This window comes from Colletotrichum siamense (assembly GCF_013390195.1).
Source record: "Colletotrichum siamense strain Cg363 chromosome Unknown KSG_Cg363_contig03, whole genome shotgun sequence".
NCBI classification, from domain to species: Eukaryota; Fungi; Ascomycota; class Sordariomycetes; order Glomerellales; family Glomerellaceae; genus Colletotrichum; species Colletotrichum siamense.
In genome coordinates, this window is record NW_023501016.1 from 3,991,202 (window position 1) to 4,009,101 (window position 17,900).

Sequence of the window (17,900 nt, forward strand, 5' to 3'; positions counted from 1 at the left end):
AAGCCCTGGAATTAAGTAAACCAAGGAGTGAGGATCGCGGCTGGCGGCACAACAAGCGATAGCGGGTTGCAGTTGCAATAGAAGTAGCGGTGCGGGATCAGCTAACGAGCGAAACTCCGATGCTGCTTCGCTGAGAATCCCGGTCTAGCCTGCGGTCGGTGGAGAAGGTGTCGTCGAGCAGAAGGTCGTCCACGTAGACGCCAAGGTAGGCAGGTGAATGGTACCTTAGCTAAAACAGAGGCGACAGGCGGGCGCGTGGGGTTTGGCAGCTGTGTGTCGGTTTATTCGTGATGCGTATTTGTCGAGCGGTTTCGCTTCGTATGGAGGCCGTAAAATATCAGGTGGGTGGCTGCTGTCCGTAGGCCCTTCTTTCGTGTACTGCGTATGGGAGCAGGGGAACAAGCGGCGGGGAGGGAGGGGTATCACGTTCGGACGCCTGAGAGGAAATCGAATCGAATAATGACGAGTTAACAGGATGAGGGGTGGGAGAAGAGAGAGGAGGAAGAGGTAAGTGCGAGCAGGAAATGATGGGACGGAAGGAGTAAAAAGCGAAGCAGTGTGGAATCGAGCATGGCAGTATCACATAACGACAAGCTGCTGCTCCTCCTCCTGGTGGACAGGTTGGGGGGCGAAAGGCGTTACAGAGTTGCAGAGAGGTCAGTCAGTGTGCTTGCAGTGAGCGTGGAGTGGCATTGGTCAGCGGGGCGTAGTTGACGGGGGGGCGCTTGTCTTGCCTGCGTCTCGCTGCCCTCCCGTCTCTTGCTGGGCACTTGGGCTCCTGAGTCCTACAGTGCCGCATACGTCGCTGTGGACGTCCATTCAGTGTCGTACCTGGGGGCTTGGGCACTGGCTGCCAGCGGAGAACTGAGGAGTGACGGGAGCCCCTCGTGTACCGCAGTTCCTTGCAGGCACTGGGCCTCACTTCCATCACAGGCTGCTGGGCTTTGGTCCGGCCCGGAGGACTGGAGGGGGAGGGGGAGGGGGACTCCACAAGGGGGGAACGACAAGGATGCCCGGAATGGCAGGATGCACTTACGGCAAGGCAGGAAAGCCAGGGTACGACCACCTCACGGTAAGTACACGACGCGATACGTACCCGGCATTGGAGACTGTCAAACAAGACAGGCAAGAAGACTGATACAACCTACCTACGGATACCCATCACCGGTATTCGTACCCATCCAGCAATGGCCCTTTGATGGAACTTCAGAGACCAAGGCAGCGGTAACCACGACTCACTGCAGATCCAATGACGGTATCACTTCGCTTCTTCCTGCTCTGTACGAGTCCTCAGCTGGAGTGACCTCGCCATGGCTTCGACACGCTCAACATCATTCAGACTCATCAACGAACCAGACAACGGGGACGTGCCGGCGTGGATCAGGGCAACCACCAATCGCCGCATCTATCCCGCGAGTTTCTTGTCTTTGCCACGTTTCTCTCTCTCTGCCAATCCCAACACTCGTCTTCGAGCTATTCTGGGTTGCTGCTTCAGCTCAGCTGCCGCCGTACTCCAACACGCTGGAACGATCCCGCCGCCACACACACACACACACACACACGCACACACAACAATACACTCCGGCAGCTGGATTGGCCTTGTAGGACGACTTGTCCCGCATCCCACTGGCTACTGCATCTCTCGACGAAAGCTGTAAATAGCAGCTCCGCCATTCTGTGTCTTCCATCGCCATCTCGTCCCAACTCTCAGCTTGCCTCCCGTTGGTTCAAGCGAGCTCACGAATCATGGGGCGGCACTTGGACGACGTCGCAAACCAGCCATGCGAGAAAACCAGACAGTGAGATCATGGATCTAGATCCAGTCAGGGGTTGTCCACGACAAGAACCGCATTGCTAAACCCTGATGCTTTCGACCCCATGGCTTTCTCTGCCCGCTATGCTACCATGCTTCCGCGGGCTCCCTCCCCCCTCTTTGACACTTCGTTCTCCCCAACGGCACTGCTTTACCTCCAGCTCAGAGTTCCAACCCTCTTCATATCGGGTTTTTTTTCCTTCTGTCTCACTTTTCTCCCCTTCAACCTTGTCTTGACCCTCACCCCTCACACCCCAGTCACTCTCTCTGTCAGTCTGCGACCCTGGCGCGGCAGAGCGTGAGCACAACTGCCCCGCGACGAATCACATCATCCCCGTCAGCTTGACAGCCCCCATCCGGAGCCCGTGCGGCGCTTCCTGCAGTCAGTCACTCCCCTTACATGCTGTCTCGCGCGCGCGCGAATGAAGGTCGCCTTTTTCTCGACTGTTCAAACCATCGTACTCGACTCGAGAATACGGGATGGAACCTCTTATCACAGCAAAGTCCTCGGCATCATCCAGCCAACCGCGCGGCATGCCACAATGTTCAACAAGCTCCAGCTCCATTTCCTCGTTGGACGAAACTTCGGTGCTCGGGCTTAGCACGCTGAGTTCGGGATGACCCAGAGACAAGGGTTGCTTGATGTGACAGGCAGAGCAACGCACGGTGGGAGCAGCGAGTAAGTGGCATAGACCTAAATCGTCTCATGCCTTGCAACAGCTCTTTCCCGGCTCGTGCCTCCTTTCTCAAAAGGCTGCTTGGGTTCGCCGCGCCCCAGCAATAAGTTTGCCTTTATCCTACTTGAAGCTATGGTAACAGCTTATTAGCACTTACTTCTCGCTTCATCGCCATGTTTGCATCTCGATATCGAAAGCGAGGCGAGGCAAATCAGGGTCAACACCTTAATAAACTGGGGGTTTCATCTTCTTGATCCGAGTCTACCGGCGACTGCTATCTAGGGGTCTCACAAACTCCACTGTCCACATCCCGTCCGTTCCCCCTCCATGAAAGAGGGGTAAGAACATCGGCTCGTCAAGTGGAGCCTCGCATGTGGTGAAGATACAGCGAGAATCGGTTCCTGACAAGGTCCTATCCCATTGGACAAGTCAGGGCGTAATCCAGAACGACGAAAGATTCAGGTGGTTCTCGCCTCTTCGCTCGTTCGCCTCAGCAAGTTACTCCGTCTGCTGAACTGATTGCACCGAGGTCCGCGACATGCAAAGCTTCTCGAAGGCAATCTGAGCAGGGCTGGCCCCTAGACGGAACAAGACGCCATCGATGCCGTGGTTCAAGCCTCATCGGACGGCCAGTATGGACGTCGCAAAACAGCAAGGTGGGGGCTGGAGGCCCCGACGAGTTCGCAACACACACACATGGTATCCGCCCAAGAGGTTCTTGCACTTTGTCCTGCCCGTCATGCTGCCGCCGCTTCTGCTGTTGCTGCTGCGGGTCTCCTTTAAGCTCTGGCCGGATGCACAGACTATGTATGTGAGGCAGCGGGAAGATCTGTCTTTCAAGTCAGGTCTCGTGTACGGTATCAGACTAAGTACTCCCCGGTACGTCGACCGAGCTTCCCAAATCACGGCGAACGCCACTCTCAATCTTCTTGTCGGCCTCTGGAAACTTCAACAACTACATCTGTCCAAAGCAGACTCAGTTGTGAGCGAGAAGCAACCTCGGCGCTTCTAGACGAATGTCATTTGATCCAGCTCATCCGTTCCTAGTCCACACGCCTCCAGCCAGCCCTGAGAACGAAAAGAAAGATGTTTCATCCCGTGTTCTAGATGGGACGGTAAACACCGATAAACACCTGATGGATGAGACACCCGCCAACACACAACGAGCTCAACGATATCCACAGGGGGGCCGAATGAGGACGAGGCACCATCGCACTCTCTTTCACAATAACCAGAGCGACTCCGGTTGAACCTGCAGTAGGTAGCACCAAGCATGGAGAATTTGTCATGCAGGGTCCAAGCACGTTCGGAACCACACATCTTTCTTCACCACCTCTCCATTCTCCCGTTTCACATCTGTCTCAAGAAACCTCACCCTCACCACCCACCTCCAGGAAATTTTCTGGCACGCACTCAAGTTCAACCACCCGCATCCCACCGCCAATGCCGTCCTTCCGCTCCGCCCCTTTGCCCAGAACCCCCGACACGGCCAAGAGAAGACTCTTGGTTGCGCCTTCCCAGCGTCTCCACGCCGCGCGCAGCAGCAGCAGCAGCAACAACAGCCGCAGAAGAAGAACGGGAAAGATGTCCCGAATGCGCGCATCCCCTGGATCTCCCTCGCTTCCCCCCACGAACTAACGCGTCTTCGCCTCCGCCCGTTGGTGTAGCAGGTTACGAAAATCACGAGTGCAAGCGAGCAATGGCCGCACCCACGTCGTTTCCCGCAAAAGGAGGCAGCCCGCTTACCTCACCAGCAACGTGAAAGTGTATGACGGCTACATGCCCTCTCTTTCTGTTTTCCTATGCGAGAAACTATTCTGAGGGTATCCACCGCCGCTCATCCGCGCTTCCGGTCTCTTCCCCTGTGAACATCATTCCATCCACCCGAACCATATCAGACGGGTCCTCTGGTCCTTGCTATAGGACCTAGAAAGACCGGCCTGGTCTCTGCTATCGGACTTACAGGCCCGGCCGATCTACGTTATGCGGCGATTGCGCACTGCCACACACACACACAAAAGAGACTGGTCGTCACTGACTTTGGCAAGACCTGGACTAATTAGCCCGGCAAACGTAGACAAGCTTTCGTCACATGGAACCACGGGAACCAGACAAGTTGGGTTGCGCATGAACCAAGCAGGACGTTATTCGTAGCAGGGTAGATATCAGAAGACTTTTCTTGTCGTCTCCCCTCGTCGGGACGAAAAAGGGAGCATGAGGCAACGATCGTCACCTCCCGTATCCCCCCCATACCAGACCAACTTTTGTGAGAAAGAATCTACATACAGGCAAAGAAAACGCTTTGCCCAACCCAAAAGTCCTCAATGACTCCCACAAAAACCCCTGGACCGGACCGTCACAGATGTTCCATAACTGCGGGCAGCCCGGTCCTGAGAAATAAGAAGCCGCGCAAAAAAAGTTTGTGAACCTGACCCTCTCTCTCTCTCTCTCTCTCTCCTCAGGATCCTTGTTCGCCCCCGGCAAACGCGAGGGGACTCATACCAGACAGACATGACTTTCTGCCTGCCTGCCCGCCCTCCCCCTCCAACACTAGAACGCCAATCCCATATGCTGTCGTAGCCGAAAACAGAATTTTTCGAAGGGATAAAACCAAGACAATGTAAAGAAGAAAAAACAAAAGAGGTGACCTCCCTCGACTAGGTACTAAGAATTATCTTTGTGTAAAAGATGTGTGAGAATGTACAGTACTCTTTAAAGGTACGTCGAGCCAGCACGAGCCGGCTTCGGTGAAGGAGAAAAAGGAGAAAGGAAAAAGGTGATCCGGAGTCCAGGCCGGGAGGGACGAGTGCGTTTTCACATGTCCTCTTGGAACCTGGACACGGAGCCCCGAGACCCCCGCGACCCGTCCTGCGAATTCAAGGTCCGGCCAATGGGGTCTCGTGGCGGCGAGAGGGTCGAGTCAGGCGGTGCCGGAAACGGAGCCGACTCCGTCACCGGCGTCCGGGCCGGGCCCGGCTGCATGGTGATGACGCCGCTAACGGGTCTCATCGGCGAGCCGAGTGCAAGTCGCGTTTGGCCCGCGCCGCCGGGCTCGAAGAACGCTCGAGAGTCGCGGTAGTAGACGGATTCGTCGTCGTTGGCGGTTGCGTCTCCAGCGGTTTCGCGCGGGTCCGTGTAGCCATCACCTCCGGCCTGGAGGACCGACGGCAGCTTCCTGCCTGCAACCCTCACAAAGCCTCTCTCGCCGGTTTCGGAAGGTTCGCTAGCTCTTCTTGAGTGCGGCTTAGCCGCGGCAGCCGCGCCGCCAATTGCGGCCGAGCCGAACGTCACGGCCCTTTGTGTCATTCCGGGACGGCTGCCGCTGTCGGGTCCACCTGAGCCAGTGAGGATTCCCCGGGCGGCCTTTGCGCTGACTTCGCTAAGTCGGAGTCGTCCACCGGAGCGCTTCTTCCATCGCAAGGCAAGAAAAGCGAGGAGCACGAGAAACGCCACGCCTGCTACGCTTCCCACCACGCTGCCCACAACGGTGCCGGTTGATGGTGCCGAATCGTCGCCGCTGGAACTGCCCGGGGTGGATGTTGACGTGGGTGATGCTGAACTGCCGCCCCCGATGCCGCCCACGCCGCCGTCGCTCCCATCTCCTCCAGCTGTCGTTTCAGCGGAACCTGTCGATGTGCTCGTGGCAAAAGTGTTGGTGGTGCTGAGGCTGCCGGTGGTGGTGGTAGTTGAACCAGAAGATGAATCGGAAGTCGATGAAATGGATGAAAGCACTGAAGATGTTACGCTCGTCGAACCGGACGAAAACAGGCTTGTTGAAGTGGTTGCGGTAAGGACTGATGTAGAAGATGAATTTGTTGACGTAAGGAATGCTAAAGGGATCGGTCAGTCGTCGCGGTCACGGTGGAACGAGGAAGGCTCACGAATTGTTGAGTTTGAAGGAGCACTCAACGAAGAATAAGCTGACGGCGCCGCAGACGATGCCGGTACTGAGGATAAAGGATTGGACGTCAAGGGAATATCTTGACTTGTGGAAGAGCCCGCGGGCGATGGTGTCGTCGAGGAGGTCGTCGCCGGGGGAGTCGACAGGGATGAGTCGCTCGAGGAGGTCGCAGTTTCGGACGAGGTAATGTCTGTGGAGGTCTCGGTGGTGGAAACAGCTGCGATGGACAGGCCTAGGTCAGCACTGGCGCTGGCGCTGGGCGACGTGTCGGCATCCACGGTGGCGGGAGGAGCGTAGTGAGTCTGAACTTCGATGGGGGCGCCGGAGGCATCGACTACTTGAACGATGGAGACGGTCTGGACGACGACTTTGCGAGAGGAGGAGGAGCTGCTGGATGCGGACTCGGGAGTGGGGCTGTTGTCGGCTTCGTCTGTGTCTGTCTGGCGGCGGTGGTGGTGGTGAGGAATCGCATTCTCGTGTGAGGCGGCGCGCTTGTTGTGTAAATGGTAATGATTGTGATGGTATGAGCGGGCCTGAGGGAGTGAAGACCCGCGCAGTGATTTAGTCATGGTTGTGGATTTGGGGTGGCGTGGGCAGTAGGCTGAGCTACTGCCCGGTCTGGTTGGCGGAGGTGTCGTTTGTTCCCGAGAGGGAGGCGAATGTCGAGCTGGCTAAGCCGAGCGGAGCGAGAAATATAAAGATAGAACGGGCGGATCAAAAGCCCCGTAACGAGTGTGGTGGTTGGTGTTGAGCGAGTGTGGTGTGCGTGTGAGCTGTATGGACGGGACGTGTCGATCTATTCAGATTCCATGCTTGATTTGCTGCTGTTCATGACCGTTGGAGTCGATGTCGATGAATTGCATCGTCTGGTGGTGCGCTGCTGGTGGTGGTGGTGGTGGGTGTCCGTCCTGCAGCGGGCCGCGAGCGAATGAGTGGCCGGTAGCAGAAACGAAACAGAACAGCAACAGTGAAGAAGCAAGTCAAGAAAACCCCCCCTCTTTCTCAGTCAAAAAATGAAGGACGCCTCTTGGTTCGTTCAGCCGTTTCTCGTTGTCCGCGTGCTCGATGCTGTGTCGTTGGTCTGTCTCCCTTTCATCTGCCAGTTCTCACGGCCGATGTTCAGGTTGATGGCATGGTGGCAGCGCGGTGGCAAGAGGGGAAAAGAGGAAAGGAAAGAAGAGATGAAGCGAGGGACTCGGATGCCTATGGGGGGGACGGTGGAGGTCGAGGCTCAACGATAATAATAAGCATCGGGGGCCGGAAAGTGAAGAGAGGGAAAAATCTGAGAATGAGCGCAGGAAACAAAGCGTGGAAGCAGCAAGCAAGCGCTTGATTGTGTGTGTGCAGTGCCATCCATCTCTCTCTCTTTCTCTCTCTGTCCACCCACTGCTACTGCGTGTCTTCCCAAGACCAGTCGGGGGCCACATGCAGTCACTCTCGCAGGAGTGGTAGATTTCGATAATCTCGCTTGATATGGGCGGGTGGCTGCTAGCTGGAGGACATCGCGCCCCATTGGCCAACCAGAGGGCCCCAAAGTTGCAATGAGCAGTTCCACTGTCCACTATCACGGGGAACCAGGACATGGACCAGGGCCAGGGCCAGGACCGGGGGAGAGGGAGAGGGAGAGCCAGTGTCCAGGGCACCTCATTGTGTTGTGCCTGCCTGCCTGCCCGCCCGTGCTCACCTGCCAGCCAGCCAGCCAGCCAGGGCGGGCACCCAGGCCAGGGACGACGACACCACTTCAAGGACACAGGAACAGAGGCGTCGGGTACCTTGCTGAAAACCTGCCTGTGGCTGCAGGTACGTACGGCACACCGCACCTCACACTGAGTGGCGCGGCGACGCTTTCACAAGGGATGAATGAGACGAGCATCGTGAGCATCTGTATATATTCGTTGATCTGACCGACTGACTAGTTCAGTACTGGCAGGCCAAACGACTGGATATCAGAAGAGAACCAACATCGCCTACCGGGGCCGGACCACCTTGTTCTGGGTCAAGGCCGATATGGGATGAGATGAGATGGATGGGACGAAAGTCTGATTGATTGCCTCTCACTGCTCAGTAGGTACCTAATCAGTAGTCACCCACGGCAGTGACTAAACGACTGGCCAGCGCGCTGTCGTGTAGCTTTATTTGGCTGCAGGCCCGTGTGCAGACGCTGCCCTTCTCTGCGCGTCAATTGGCGCCGTTGGTTTCGCCCAGGAGATCATGGCGGCACCTGCTCCAACTCCAAGAATGGACCGCGTGTCCCAGTGACGAACCCATCTGCTATGCAGTACACTAAAAAGCTCATGACGGGTCAGGACCCAACTCGACACGATCTGGACTCGACCGACGACACCCCGAACCGTCAACGGCTCTTGTACACTAGCGCCATTCCTCATCGAGCAGCCCCTCAAGATTCCACCGCGGCTTCCCTTTGGAAAGTGCTGTGAATCTTGCCTACCTAAGGTACCTACGGATTCTTCGTAAAGAGCCACTGCCAAAAATACGAGCCAACCACTTTCCATCTGGCGGCGCTCCGTGAGACATCCGAAAAACACGTTTGCTTTGTCCCTGCCATTCTTTCAAAATGTTTTAGCGGCACAGAAAGAAGAAAGCTCAACCATGAAAGCTAAAAATGGTGCCACGAATCTCACCCGTTCCGTCATCCCACTCATCCTCATCCTCACCCTCACCCTCACCCACACCACCCACCACCCAAACGAGACCCGGCCCAGGGCCATGGATCGCAATCGCCCTCTGCCTCGGCCAGACAATCGATTGTCCTCGAACTGACAACTGGACCACCGAGATCCTGTCAACGAAGGACGTCGCGTCACCCAGTCCATATTGTCTCGTCCCGCAGTCCGTAAGCCCACAAAGGCTTACTTACGCCTCGTATTCTTCTCCGCCGCTAGGCCCACGACAAGCCTTTTTTCCACCGACGCCGCACACGCAAATCCAGCCAGCAGGACAATACAGCGCATTCCTGATGCAGATGTGCGCTTCTGTCGTGGTTCGTCGCCCGCATACGGTGCGCTGTACCTGCATCTGACCCTGGCCCATTGAGGTTCTTTTGGGGAGGAGTCTCATGGGCCGCCTTGCCATGCCATCCACAGTCCGAGTCCCTTGTTTGCTTCTTCTCCCCTCTCACTCGGAGAACGGCTCGCCGAAACGCATAATATTGAACGCTTTTAAGACGAGGGGGCTGCACCAGTGCTGCAAAAACGTCGTGCTGAGAAACCGCTGCTGGAGCACATACCCGCACTTTCACGAAATGAGTATTGGCTGTTGTGCATGCGACCTCTGCATCCTCGGGGTGCGAATCTTTACCGCACACCGAGATGCCCAGCCGTCACCTTGACGAAGGATGCATCACTTTCCATCACCAAAGAAACACCTTGGGATGACACGCCCACATGCCGTGCCGATTCGCTGCTAGTGACGGATCGCGCAACCAGCCCGTTCGCAGAACCAACGGCACTGCTGGTTAGAGAAAGGTGAAGCTTGGCGGTTCTGGGATGCATGGGACGAATTTTCGCTCCCGTTGAAACAAACACTGGGGGGGGGGGCCCTTTTCAAACCCCTTCCCTCGTCCAAATGACGGAACTGGGGAGCTGTCTGGCGATGCCGTCCTTGAGCATCCACTGGGAACCTCTTCACTGCCTCTTTGACAATGGGTCACGGATCCACGATCCGCTCGGCTTCTTCCCCGTTGGAGCCATAGTACACGAATTATGGTCTGTTCAGATACACCAACGTCTCAGGATAGAACCTCAAAGTCCGGAGTTGATTTTTTTTTTTCTTCAATTGTATCCGTACATTTTCAACTCATTCTCAACCTCGCGCGGTTTTTGAACGCGTGCTGGGGTAGCTGTCGATGCCGCTCCACAGATGTACGTAATGTTCCTCCTAAACCCCGAACGGCTTGGGGCTTCGACATGGGACACGGCGCTGTGTGGAGTTTGTGACGGAAGAAAGCTTGGAAAGTTCGATTTGATTTGAACAAAGGCCCGGCAGACTTGTGCCTAAGAATGCTGTGCAGCTGCCGTGTTCCCCCCCCCCCACGCCTTGCGGCCGTGGTATATCGAACGCCCAAACATGCACGAGAACAGTCTAAGCCAAGGGACACCGCACCAGGCCCAAAGTGACGGGTTCTAGACGACGGTTGGCCGCAATAACGGCTCGTATTGGACGTCGCGCAAACAGTCGTTGTCGGGAGCTCACTTACACGATGCTGATGCCGCGTCCCGGGCGTCCGTCCGTCCTGTCCTGTCCCGTCCCGTCGACTCGCCTGAAGATGAGAGAGACCGGCGTCGCGGCGCCGAGTTGGTTTCTTTCCTTGGCAGAATGATGTCGCACCTTGAGAGGAAAAAAGATCGACGGACATACCCAGGGCAAGACAGGTCCCTCTCGAAGTGGGCGACGAGGGTGTTTCCCCCTCCCCAAATCTAATCTAATCTAGCAATTTCCCTCTGGCCCCCTCCGAATCGAGCAAGATGACCGCGGTGCGTTTGATGGAACGTAATCAGACTGGGTCTGTTGCGAACCTGATTTTTAGAGGGTCGGCATGTTGAATCGAAGTAACGGCCAAGAGTTGGCGATATCACCAACAAGATGAGGCTATATTACAAGCTTACTATCGTTCATTGTTCTGTTTCAACAAGACAAAGGCGAGAAAGGCACCGTTTAAGTTCGAACAACGTCGCACCATCCGGCGGCCATTCAAACAGAAGGATTCAAACTCTCTGGGCTTTGTTTTAATGACTCAAAACACGTGGGTTCTTGGGCACTGCCACGGGCAAGCTCTCATACTGCAATCTCGTTTGGCATGGCTGTGCCCTTTTACCCCGATTCTTGTCACGCTGGAACCAACCGAACGCCAGAGCAAAAAACATTGTAAACCAAACAACCGTCCAGACTCCGGAGACGGAACTTTGCCAAGTACGGGGAACAATGCACCCAGCCATATGCCACGGCACTTACTCATCGCCATTGTCGAGGCTGAGGTTCGTGGCTTATTACTCGTAAGTCTACGAATGTTGTACAAACTCAACTCGTCTATAGAGAAATTATCAAGGACACAGCCCGACGGTCGTGATTGGACCAGAAGGTCAGACCAGGCAAGCCCTGCCATTTCTTCACGGCAGTGACAGGCTCTATGCCTGCTGCGATGCCACTCACACTGTCAGCGCCATCTGCCATGTGTCGCTGAACACCATCACCGCGAGCCAATACTTCGGGATGAGTTCAATGCACCTGAATACCGTCGACAGTGCCATGGCGCAGAGGACAGCTTCAACGCGCATCGTTCAGGGCATTGAAAGACAAATCGACCGGGCCGTCTGCCGCTCCAGGTGTTTCGCGCCTGAGCATGTCGTCATTCCCGTCTGGTCTTCCCATAACCCCGGCCAACCATCTGCTTTCACCTGCCTCGTCCCCACCAATCAGTGCAGCTCTACGGCATTCCCGTTGGAGAAACTGACGAATCACCCTTCAGCGTACCCAGGTAGTAAGGCGCCGCACTGGCCCTGAGCGGGCAGTGAGCTCAGTGGGGAGCAACCCCAAGTGCCCTGTCCTGCTGGAAAAACCGGGCGCAGCACGCAGCAAGCAGGAAGAGCTGGGCTACCTTAGCTGCTTAGCAACTCACAGTAACGTAAACCCGCGTTTCGCCATCACTTTTCCGCGTATATCCTATCAGGAAACGAGAAATGCAGGTACCTTAGGTAGCTAGGTAGTTATTGTAGTGTGCCTTGGTAAGGCAGGTGAACTGAGAGTACGTACGTACGGCAGTGACCTGACCTGGAGCTGCGGACCACCGCCACGGCGCCTTGTTGCCGACTACGTACCCAGCATAGCACGGCAACATCCCCTTGTCACGCACGTTAGGTTCTGGACCGACCAGCCAAGCCAAGGAAAGAACGGCTCAAGGTCAAGAACAACTGATTGTCGCTCATACCTGAAGCTTTAAACAATCGCCTGGCCCTGCTTGCCTACTCGACCTACCAAGGTATACAGCTTGATACCTGTCCTGGTGGCCAACGTATCTGGACCCCAACTTGCCTTAATTGCTCATTCTTCACGACCCTAGATTTCCCCTCATCACACCCCGATCTACCAAATCTTTCCCCCGCGGGCGGTTCGCCCTTCGCCTTCTAAACCATCCCTCCTGACAGACTTACCCCTCTCTCATTTCATCCATCGCTTGAGTGACACGAAGCCTGACGTCATGGACCAATATCATTACGACGACGGACCCTCGTCTTCATCGGCACCACCACCGCCCTACTCCATCTCCGCCCCGGGCTCCGGCTCCTTCGCCGGCTCCTTTGACGGGCCCGCCTCGTCATCCCTTCACCCACCTGCCCCGACATCAAGCCACAGAGCCTCAGGCGCCACACCGGAGAAGACTTCCCACACCTCATCCTCCGCCGGCGGCTTCCTCGATTCGAAACGGCGCCTGGCCGATCCTAGATCGTCATCGGCCCAGTCCCTTGCCCCATCCCTCGAGGACCGTGACGGCGATGCCCGCCGGACCTTGCTCATCATCTACATTCATGGCTTTTACGGCAACGAGTCGTCTTTCAGGTCCTTCCCGGCCCACATTCACAACTTTCTAAAAGACACTCTCGTCGAGAGCCATGTCATTCACTCAAAGATCTATCCCCGCTACAAAACTTACAAGGCCATCGATGTTGCTCGTGATAACTTCAGCCAGTGGCTCGAGCCGCATGAGTCGGACAAAACTGATGTCATCCTTGTCGGCCACTCCATGGGCGGCATCCTTGCCGGCGAGGTCGCTCTCATGGTAAGTTTTGAAATACGCACGGCGTTTTCACGTTTGCTCACGAAGTCCGCAGCCAAATCGGCATCCATATAGGCGCCAGCCTTTCAAACACCGTATACTCGGCACCATCTCACTCGATTCGCCTTTTCTTGGACTTCATCCAGGCATCGTTGTTGCTGGCATTGCCAGCTTGTTCAGACCAGCCTCGCCGCCGCCGGAAGAGGTCGATAACCAGCTAGATGCGTCAAATGCCCACCTCAGTCCAGGTACTTCAGCCATGAACAGTCCCAATCCGTCCATGCCAAGTTTGGAATCAACCCCTTCCCTCGACTCGCAGCTTTCTCCTCAAGGAAGCAACGCACCGTCTATCGCTTCTTCCAGTGGTCCGCCGCAAAGCTCTGACCCGTGGTTCAACCCTCCCTTCTGGAACGACGCCAAGTTCAAAGACCGCCCATTTATGAGGCGGATAGGCCACTTCGCCAAAAAGCATAGAGCCGAGGGCGTGTGGGATCCCATCAAGAACCACCTCATGTCCCATCTCGAGTACGGTGGTTGTCTTGCAGACTACAAGGGCTTGAACCAGCGATACAACAGGCTCCGCGCTTTGGAGGATATCGATCCGCTGCAACATCTCAAACAGAACAACGGCCAGGGCGCGAACGCAAACCAGCTGCCGCCGTCAGCCAGGGTTCGGTTCATAAACTACTATACCCTTAGCTCGGGTAGACCCAAGAAGCCCAAGTCGCCAAAGACGCCAGACTCGCCGAGATCTCCGGATCATGACATTGCGGGACAGATGAGCACCCTTGACGTCAATTCCCAGCTCTCACCACACGGGTCATCGACACCCAGGATATCTGTCGATAGCTCTGATGGCGAGCATTTTGAGATTATCAGCTCTATCGAAGCCGTGGACAGGAAACTATCAACTCTTCACGAGGAACAGCAGAAACAGTCCAAGAACAAGACGGATGATAGCACGGCGGAAAAGAAACCCGGATCAAAAGGCAAAGAAAAGGAGGTTCCCGATGAGCAGGCACCCAAGGGCAAGCAAAAGGAGGCAGCCGATCGAGAGGAAACCGGGGAGCCTTCCAAAGTAGAAGAGAACGAGCCGATTTCCGGCCAGGCGACACCGGCGGAACCTGTCCAGCCTGAGACGCCAGCAGACTTTGACCTTCCTCCCATCCCCGACCTCCCTCCACAGCCAACACCACCAGACCTCGACAAGTACACGGATAAGGACGCCCGCAAGCAAGCCGAAAAGGAGGGCAAGCGCGCGCAGAAGGCCTATGACCAAGCAGTCAAGAGCCGCGAGAAGGCCATCAAGGAGCGCCAGAAGCTCGTCGAGAAGCGCCGTAAGAAGGCGGAAAAGGAAGCCCAGAAAGAGGCCCAGCGGGTCGAGAAGGAGGAGCAGAAGAGGCGGCAGCAGGAGGAGCTTGGCCAGGCCAAGTCCCGTGAGGACGCGCTGAGGGCCGTGGAGGCAGCACAGCGACGGGCAGAGGCGGCACAGCGGGAGCTAGAGGCCGCGCAGAGACAAGTGGAGGCGACGCAGAGAGAGACCGACGCCGCGAGGAGACAGCAACCGGCGGTGAAGCCTGAAGCCGCGGAACAGCAACAGAAGGCGGTTGAGATGTCTGACTCGGAGTCCGAGCCGGAGTCGCCCACCGGTTCCCTTACGCAGGTCGACCCAAGGCCGATATCACAAGACGGACCACAAACACCGTTAGCACCCCCGCCGCAACCGAGAGCACCCCCGCCGGCTCTGCCCCCTCGGATGCCCTCGTCTTCGAGCACGGCCCAGACAGCCCCGGCATCATCGTCAGCATCGCTCGCCCCGACACAATCCAGGGATTCAGGGACCTCCTCTCGCGGACCAGCGCCAGCCGGGGCAACCCCTCAACAACCCAAGAAGCAGCGCAAGTTCTGCATGCTCCCAAGCAAGACAAACGGCCGTCGCGACGAGACGTGGGTACCCGTCTACATGGAGGGCATGGACGAGGTCGGCGCCCACTGTGGCCTCTTCGTCCCGGGCCCGCACTATGATAGGCTCATTGGGGACATGGGCGAGCGCATCTTGGGGTGGGTGCAGGAAGACATGACGGCGAGGGCCATCTGGGAGATGTCCTAGGAGGTAGACATGAGATGGTTGCGGACGGTGTTAGCCTGCAGCTCGTCTGGCCACAAGAAGGGAGGGGTGTCAAGTCTCTACTGCAGCGATCACAACAGAACATTGCAAAGGCGGACGTAGGATATGTCAACAATGAGAAGAACCCCTCTTAAAATATCAATACACTCTACGCCGGGGACAGTCCACTTTTGACTGATATGTCGGCGTCTGGTGCCGTCTATTGAATTACTTGATGTTTGTTTGTGTGTGATAGTAGTGCTACAACGACCCAGCCTGGCTTTTTTTTGTGTGTCCGGTATGATGTGGAGGTCGTGGTGGTCGAAAAGCCCCGTCCCGTTCCTCCCCTTCGTTGCAACCTTTGAAATGATGCCCCATGACCAATGTGTGGTATTTTTTTATCCCCTTCCCCTTCCTTCCCCGAATCCATCCCTCTTCAGTCGGTCATGTTTCGTTGTCAACCTTTTGACTGAATGCGTCGAATAAAAAAAAACGACTTGAGTAGTCTCAGAAATAGAAGAAATCGACTGTCCCCCGAACGCCCTGCTGGAAGTGGAAAATTCATCAAAAGTGTGCAGAATACCCGCCCTTGATCTGTGAGCGGCAGTAAACTGAACCGCAAAAGTGTGCCTTCCTTTCACCCCACGATGGTCGTTGCTCATAGATCCTCCGATCCAAACGGTCGTTATCCGTATCACCGGTGTACCCGTGAGACATTCTGAGCAAAACCCAACACCCTGACGAGTGAAGGGCAGGGAAAGAAAATGCTGCCTACCGCCTCCCCTCGTAGGGGATTGCGGAGCGTCGAGCCGTAACCTTGTTCTTTGCGGGGGGCGGTTGCTATGCGCCCACGGCGCTCGAACCGTAGCCTTGCGGACGCATCGTGTTCGGGAACGCCTGCCCGTTACCGCTATCCTGTGACGAGTCAGACACAGATATAGGCGGCCCGGATGAGGCATCACCCACCTTCTTGCGACGCTTCTGGCCTCCCCTGTCGTCGCCATCTCCCGTAGAGTAGCCGTCGTCGGGGAAGCCCTCTCCGTAACCCTCAAAGCTGTTGTCGCCATAGCCTCGCTTCTTGGTCCGTTGCGGACGTACTGCACCTGGAGCTGTCTGCTGCTGCTTGCGCGCGAACGGGTTCGGCGTGGTCGCGGAGGGCGTTCCGGGCGCCGTTGCCTTGCCTGCGAGACCTTGCCTCAGGGCCTCTACGCTGCCTGTGGCGAGATCTCCCAGCACTGAACTGTCCCAGTCCTTGACCGGAATGGGGCCCTTGGCCATGGTCGTCGCTCTGCCCAGCAGCGATTTCACGGTGCCAGACAGGCCGTTGGTGATCGGATCTTGCCGAGAGTTCCAGAACTCTGCATCCGGGATTTCCAACAATTCCCTAAAGCCGTGGTACGCTTCTCTCTTCTTGTCGCCGTCTTCTCTGGGAGCATCCCATTCCTGAGCGACAGAGTCGAAGCGCCCGAGGATTCCCAGTTTCTTGATCTGACCCTTGTAGGTCTTCCGTAGAGCATTCTTCTCACCGTTGGGCTTTTCGCGAGCTACTTCTGCGGCGATGCCGGTAAGGTTGAACATTTCAAAAAGATCTTCGGTGATTCGCGGCAGTCTCTCGTGGTGCGCTATTTCGCTCAGTGTTAACCAAAATTGTTCGGCATATATGACAGTATCAAAACACCCGATACGTCATTAGGAAGGGGGTTTGACAAGACAGCCTGCAAAAGTGACAGGAGCCTGCGAAGGGAGCCTTACGAGTTTGGCAAAGTAGGTATTTCTCTCCGACATCCAGGTGGAGTGCCTCGATACCAGTTTTGCTATCCTCGATGTGGACTTTCTTCTGCTCTCGATCGCCAAGATCTTCGAGCGGGCGCTTGCGCTTGTGGGGCGAGTCATCGCCCATGATGATGTCCTGAGACATGTCGGATGGCTGCGATGCGCTTCCGTTGACGCTGTGGGCTGGTGTTGGCAATGTCGTGGTCGATGACGGGGCCGAGCTGTTTATGCTCGACGCGGGATCGGAGGTGCCAGGAGAAAATTGAGAAGGACTCTGAGGAGTTCGAGGGTGGAACGACATGGTGACGTTGCCGGGTGTGATGGGTTCTCGATCGAATCGTGCCGTCGCCGTTGCCGTTGTGGTGGTGGTGGACGTCGTCGTTGTCAGGTGAGGAGAAATGGGAAAGGTCGGAATACGAGGGATGGTAGCCGCTATCGGGAAGCGTTCCGGGTGGGAAGGAGCGAAAGAAAAACCCGGCTGCTATTCGGAAAAGGTCGTAAAGAAGGGTTTCGAGCGGGATTCACGATGCGCTCGATGGCTGTGGTCGTCCTGAGCTCGATCAGAGGATGAGGGGGTTGTTGTGGCGAGTCGCGCCAAACCGCCGACGGCTCTCGATCCCCCGATGCAGCGTCATGCACCGCAGTCCAATTAACCGTGGATCGCGGCCGACTTTCCTGGGTGATAAAATTTTTTGCCTGTGCCAAAATCCAACTGGCGTGGTGAAAGCGACAAAAAAAAATCCGACGGCGATGGGCGGCTGTCGAAGATCGGTCGTCGATTCGCGGTGTTTTGGCGGTAGGTCGTGGTGGAGTTGAAGGAGATGAAGTCTGAACGGCGC

At 56.4% G+C, this 17,900-nt stretch overlaps 3 protein-coding genes across 3 annotated transcripts; 1 reads left to right on the plus strand and 2 right to left on the minus strand.

The window, feature by feature from the left end:
- Positions 1-5,304: 5,304 nt before the first annotated feature.
- Positions 5,305-6,960, minus strand: CGCS363_v005047 (uncharacterized protein; the record flags this gene model as incomplete). The annotated part of the gene is made up of 4 exons (XM_036636896.1): positions 5,305-6,013; positions 6,117-6,320; positions 6,372-6,581; positions 6,620-6,960. The coding sequence occupies 4 exons, from the start codon at positions 6,958-6,960 to the stop codon at positions 5,305-5,307; spliced, it is 1,464 nt and encodes a 487-aa protein (XP_036497434.1).
- A 5,645-nt stretch (positions 6,961-12,605) lies between these two features.
- On the plus strand, positions 12,606-15,291 carry CGCS363_v005048 (Reticulocyte-binding protein 2-like protein a; the record flags this gene model as incomplete). The annotated part of the gene is made up of 2 exons (XM_036636897.1): positions 12,606-13,184; positions 13,237-15,291. 2 exons carry the CDS (start codon positions 12,606-12,608, stop codon positions 15,289-15,291), a joined length of 2,634 nt encoding a protein of 877 aa, XP_036497437.1.
- An 837-nt stretch (positions 15,292-16,128) lies between these two features.
- ROX3 (Mediator of RNA polymerase II transcription subunit 19) lies at positions 16,129-17,362 on the minus strand (the record flags this gene model as incomplete). Its single annotated transcript, XM_036636898.1, has 3 exons — positions 16,129-16,203; positions 16,255-16,910; positions 17,041-17,362. 3 exons carry the CDS (start codon positions 17,360-17,362, stop codon positions 16,129-16,131), a joined length of 1,053 nt encoding a protein of 350 aa, XP_036497436.1.
- Between the last annotated feature and the right edge of the window lie 538 nt (positions 17,363-17,900).